Source organism: Gavia stellata, chromosome 28, assembly GCF_030936135.1.
Source record: "Gavia stellata isolate bGavSte3 chromosome 28, bGavSte3.hap2, whole genome shotgun sequence".
NCBI classification, from domain to species: Eukaryota; Metazoa; Chordata; class Aves; order Gaviiformes; family Gaviidae; genus Gavia; species Gavia stellata.
In genome coordinates this window covers 1,037,596-1,043,495 of record NC_082621.1, presented here as the reverse complement: position 1 = coordinate 1,043,495, position 5,900 = coordinate 1,037,596, and the positions used below count along the sequence as shown (strand labels likewise).

Genomic DNA, 5,900 nt, shown 5'->3' with positions numbered 1-5,900 from the left:
ATGTGTCAGCGCTAGACTGGGGCGAGGCAATCTGTCTCCAGATGTTCCATCACTGACTTTCAAATTTTTTCTAAAATTGCGTTTTAGCCCAGTGCTCTGTGGGAAACACGCGGGCATCTGCCTGAACGGGCTGTCTCTGCAGATCAGGGAGGATGTCATGCAGGAACGGGCAATGTATGCTACAGGCTTTGACAGGGAGGAGGTGGACAAGACCTGCAAGGTCAGTGAGGCCATTCTCTGGCTCCCACTGGCAAAGCAGCTTTGTTCCCAGTGGAGTGTGACCCTGACCAGTTTAGGTGACCCTTGTGCATGGATCAGCACCTGGTTTTCTAAAGGGACTCCGTTTCCAGACACAGGTTTCTTGATTGCATCAGGCAGAAGCAAAGTTTTATTAGAGACATTTTTTCACCAGCATGTACATTAGTGATCATACTACTGGTTAACTCCAGCAATAGTCATGGTGGTTGGGCACATGCAGCAATACAGACTGGAAAAAGCAAATAGCAAAATAAAGCAGAATGTGGCCCAACGCTCTGCTTATCCCTCTGACACATTGCTTAGCATTGCTGAGTAATACAAAAGAGCACGCTCCTTGCTCTTTGCAGAGGCATACAGTAAATATTCTCTCTCTTCATCCATGGCTCTGCTTCAGGGTTCTCTTGTTGGATATTCTCATTTCTCTGCTTAATCACAAATCCTTCTGCAAGGCACTGGAAAGATCAAAGGAGACATTACTTTGTTTATAGCAAAAATAGATTCTTTCCCACTGTCATTCTATACACGTGATCATTTCACAAGCCAATTTGATTAGAATTTCAGATAAATACTGTCCCTTCCTGGAAAGGTGTGATAGTTGCCTGCCAGTCAGGCAGATGGGATTTGTAGCTAGCTGGAGCATGGTCTGCCCTTTTACGTAAAAATGCCAAATGGTGGAAGCTGCAGACATTGCACCAGCAGCAATCTGGTTGAGGGAATGGCATCAGGGTCCTCGCCAGAACAATGCCCCTGCTCACACTCATTCTCCTGGACCAACTGTCACCATATTTATTTATTTATTTTTCAGTTTGGCTGGAAGTGCTGGCAGTTTTCTGCCAGTATTCCCATGATTCCCACTTTTTTTTCTGATTTCTGGACACTCTGCTTTCTCTTACTCTTTTCTTTGTCCCAGATTTCATGTCAGTCCTTTCTCCATGTTCTCTGTGGCTTGCCTGCCTGCTGACTCTCTCCTTCTCCTTTCTAGCCCTCTTCCCCCTCCTCCCTTTTTGCAGTTCTGATGCTTCCTAGCAGAGTCACAGCTACTGTTGTCACAGCTTCCTGAAAGCACTCGTTGTAGACACTCCGCTGTGGCCTCCCATCATGTATTTCCCAGTAGTCTCACAATAAAACTTTCAAATGGCACCTGTAAGCTATGTGGAAGAGATCTTTGTTGCTGCCTGTCCTTGCTGCATTAGCATAGAGAAGACTGTGGAAATCTTGTAGAGTGTTGCAGTTCTTACCTTGTATCTCCGCAGCTGCACAGGGTGGCATCTGGGAAGACGAAGTGTAAGTGTGGCTTGTTCTAATGATACCTCCTCCTCCTATTCCACTTGTTCTTGCAACTCCTCCTCCTAGACCCGAAGACTGACCAATTCCTCCTTGCTGACTAAGGGAACAGGAGAATAACATTTTAGTGAAGGAAACGATAGATAAACTAGAACTACAGTTTTTCATTGTCCCTGCTGCTCTCAACCTGCTTCCCTTTTTGGCAGAAAATTGGCAGGATATTGCAGTGACCTTTCTTCTTGTGGCAATGACTGGCACCGGGTAGGGAAGCAGATTATCACCGTTGATTACCAGGCAGCCAGGATCGGTCAGCGAGGGTGAAGGAGCTGTGCAGTGCCTCCACCTATTGCTTACTTTGCATTTATGTTAAAATACCCAGGGCACAGGTATTTTATTGTATCGTTTGGTGCTTCTCAAGCCTACTTACATAAGGTCCTGCTGGCCGCCCTCCAGCAGGCAGCGGTACGTGTGGATCTCTTGCTCCAGACGGCATTTGACATCCAGCAGGATCTTGTACTCTTGGTTCTGGCACTCCATTTCTGCACGCAGATCAGCCAGTTGCTGCTCCACGCATGTGATCTGGCTCTGGAGCTCACCAAGGTGGTTGTTGTAGCGACACTCTGTCTCAGCCAGCGAGGATTCCAGGTTGTCCCTCTGAGGGGTGACATGTGGCACAATACAAACACAGGCATGAGAAACGAATTCTGACATCAAAGCATAACTGTGAGACAGCTGAGCTTTACGCCAGCTCACCACCCACCTGGCTGAGCTGAGCCTGGAGATCGATTTCCAGGGCTTGCAATTGGCGTCTCAGTTCGGTGACTTGGTTGTTGCACGTCTCTACCTCCTGACCACTTGTAATAACCTCCCGATTCACCTCCTCAATCTGCAAATCACCAATCCAGAAAAAAGATGTTCAGGGAATGTTTAATGTAAGTCAGATTAAGTATTAAGGAAAGGGCAGAGAAGCTAGCAAAAAACATGAAATGAGAAAGGTCTGGGTGAAGTCTTTCATCCTAATGGAGTGTAAATCCTGCTCGTCGCTCCTCTTGCTCTTCCAATTGTACTGCTGTCCAGTTCTTCTCACTACTTACTGCTTTGTGAAGAATTCCCACCTCATGTCTCACTAACATGCAGCAATTCCTGTCACCCCATGAAAAGGAGGCAGAGTGGCAGTATCCCCTGTGTCAATTTAAACCAATGCTGAACGCTGTTACAGTATGTTGTGTGGTTTTAACATATAATAAATCACTGTGCAACCATTGCCTGGGTGTTAGCCTGAGAAAGTCAGAGCTGAGTCAATTCACTCACCTTGCACTCATACCAATCCTCAACTTCTTTGCGATTGCGTTCGATCAGTGTTTCATACTGGCACCTCATCTCCTCCAGGATCTTTCTGAGGTCTGGGCCAGGGCAGGCGTTGACCTCCACGCTCACATCTCCAGTCGATTGTTTCCTCAGACAGTTCATTTCCTGGAAACACCACCCAAATCATGTCATTTTTTAAAAAGAAGGAAAAAAACTGAGGGAGCTTAGTTCCCCTGTAGGGAAGAGCAGAGCCCCTGGCAGAGCCCCTCTCTGCTAGACATGCACAGCTCCTAGTTCACTCGTACGGTCCCCATCAGCCACTTCCCCCTTTGCAGCCAGCACCCCAGGGGTGGTGACCACGGAGAGGGAGGGTGATGGATCCTGCACGAATTAACACTTTTGAGACGAGAGGGGCAGGACCCTACCTCCTCGTGGTTCTTCTTCAGGCAGCAGAGCTCCTCCCGCAGCGACTCCAGCTGTGCCTCCAGGTCAGACCTGCAGAGAGTCAGCTGATCCAGGACTTGGCGCAAGCCATTAATGTCAGCCTCCACGCTCTGGCGCAGGGCCAGCTCCGTCTCGTACCTGAGGGTGAGAAAGAAAGCAAGAAAGAGTAGTCAGTGTCTGACACCACCATTTGCTCTTTTTTTTTTGTTTGTTTGACCATCCATCTTTCTTACAGTATTTTCCTAACTAGCCTCACAGGCTGCTAAGAAAAGCAGTCTGAGGCTTGCTCCATCAAATCTGCCCTCGGTCTGCCTTCTCTGGAGCTTTTTCACCGGGGCAGAGGTGTCACTCACCACGTTTCTGCTCTCCAACAGGAAAAACCAAAAGCTTCCCCTTTGAAAGACACCACGTGCCAGAATGGCAGCTCACGTGAACCCACGCTGCTCCCTGTCTGCAGATCCCTTCTGCTTTCTCAAGAACTCTAATCTCCACTCAAAAACATCTTGCTGTCCCAAACTTTCCATCCTGGAACTGCCACTAATTAAGGCAGCTCTAGAGGCAGTGGATGAAGGAGCTTTTGTGCATAGCCTTCAGCCTATCCTGACCAGAGGATCACAGGAGACCAGTCTGAGAGCTCCTTCTCACCAGCTCTGCACACAGCAGTGCAGTGACAGCGGAAGGGGACAACTGAGGGGTACTCACTTCACTCGGAAGTCGTCAGCTGTCATCCTGCTGTTATCGATGTTCAAAATGATCTTGTTGTTGTCTATGGTTGCGCAGACAATCTGGAAAAAGGATATTCACTCGTGAAGTCCCTTCCCTGTATCCTTGGGCTCAAGTGTACCCATTGACTGCTGCTACCAGACCTAACCTCTTTCTTTTTTTTTAATATTGGGTAGCAGGGATGGGGGAGTTGAGGAGTGCAGCAGTCATAGGGCTGAGTGTTCAGTGAAGTACGGTGAAGGTATTAAAATGATAAAACACGTGGTTCAGATGCAGACAGTCAGGGAGGTATAATTAGCATTGGCCAGCATCTCCACAATCCACCTAACCTTTTAAATCTAAATCTTACTTTCATGGATAAGAGATTTAAAAGCTTTGTTTCAAAACTTAATTATAAGTCTGTCTCATTCTGTCTGTTTCCTGGATTCTTTTCACTTTTTCTTCTTTGTGCGTTGACATCCTAGAATTTTTGCCAAACACACTTTGCAAACATTCTTAATTTTAAATCGCATACTCAAAATGTGTTATGGCAATGCTCTCTTTGTTCTTATTTTTAATTAGATGTCTGATATTTCCCAAGTCTGTATGAAGGAGTAAACTTGTAAAAAAAGGAAATAACATTTAACTGGAATTCTGCGAGAATGATGACAGAATAATATAAATTCAGGCAAATTAATGCAATCCATTATTTATTTCTCCTTTACTTGCTGTCTTGGCATACATCTTTTTAAACACCTTGGCAGAAACCTAATTCAGAAAGACTACTGAGCCAGTCCAGATGTACTCCATGAAGATAACATTCTCCCCTTCAAACATATCTGATGAATAAAAGCAATGGAAACAGTCCAAACACTCAAGGTTTTTACCTTTGAGCTCTAGGGCTTTCTACAGGCTGTTGTCTTAATGTCTGTTTACAAAAAGCATTTTACAACAGTGAAATGTTACTCTTGACAACTGTGTTAAGTTGTGAACCAACAGTGTGGGAGAAGCTTACAAGGGAAAAAGCAGCTGAGAAATTATGTTACCTGATTTTGAAGATCTTCTATTTCTTTGTAATAGCAGCTGTAGTCCCGTGGCTCACAAAAAGGGCCCTGCTTGGCATACCACTCCCTGATTCTGCACTCCAGGTCAGCATTTTCTTGTTCCAGGCACCTCACCTTGTCCAGGTAAGAAGCCAGGCGGTCGTTAAGGTTCTGCATGGTGACCTTTTCGTCACCAGAAAGAAGAATGCCATCACCAGCAAAACCACCTCCAACTACCCCTCCACCAAGACCAATACCAAGGCCACCTCCAATGCCACCGCCAAAGCGAGCACTGCCACCGCTGAATCCAATGCCTGAACATCCTCCGAGGACAGCGGCTCCTAAGCCACCTCCATAGTTTCCACCAACCAAACTGCCAGTGCTCAGTCCTCCTCCGTAATTCACACCTCCACAGTAGCTTCTACCAGAAAACCCTCGGCTACCACCTATCCCGCAAGTCGTGTATCTTCCAGAAGAGACTGAGGAGATCCGAACTCCTCCACCACCACCACCACCACCAATAACACAGCTGCCACCGCTGGTCCTGCCCCTGAGAGAGCCAGTTGTCTGCTTAATACTACAACTCATTTTGAGGACAGCTGCAGATCCAACCCAAAGCCCAAAGCAAGATGCACAGCTTGATATTGAATCAGACTGCAGGTTGGTTGTTGCCGCAGATCTCTATTTATACCTTCCAAAGGGGGTGTCACCTATAGGGTGTTTCTTCTTCCCACGGGGCTGGCTAGTCTTGCTGTTTATGCCAAGAATAAATAGCCCATAGGCAGTTTCCCTCTAGAAATCCCAGTTCACAAGGAAGATACTTTACATGTCAGCAGCTTATTCCAAAAAGTAAAATAATGT

At 46.6% G+C, this 5,900-nt stretch overlaps 1 protein-coding gene across 1 annotated transcript; it reads right to left on the bottom strand.

Moving 5' to 3' along the window:
* Window positions 1-684: 684 nt before the first annotated feature.
* Window positions 685-5,627, bottom strand: LOC104255600 (keratin, type I cytoskeletal 13-like). The gene is made up of 8 exons (XM_009809714.2): window positions 5,043-5,627; window positions 3,997-4,079; window positions 3,276-3,432; window positions 2,854-3,015; window positions 2,303-2,428; window positions 1,970-2,196; window positions 1,497-1,642; window positions 685-710 (listed from the first exon to the last, which is right to left on the bottom strand). The coding sequence occupies exons 1-8, from the start codon at window positions 5,625-5,627 to the stop codon at window positions 685-687; spliced, it is 1,512 nt and encodes a 503-aa protein (XP_009808016.2).
* Between the last annotated feature and the right edge of the window lie 273 nt (window positions 5,628-5,900).

Coding starts and splice junctions, on each gene's coding strand:
- LOC104255600 (XM_009809714.2), bottom strand. CDS start 5,627: ATGAGTTGTAGTATTAAGCAGACAACTGGCTCTCTCAGGGGCAGGACC. Junction 3,433..3,996: donor GCTGACGACTTCCGAGTGAA/GTGAGTACCCCT, acceptor TCTCACCCTCAG/GTACGAGACGGAGCTGGCCC. Junction 2,429..2,853: donor AGGATTGGTATGAGTGCAAG/GTGAGTGAATTG, acceptor GGTGATTTGCAG/ATTGAGGAGGTGAATCGGGA.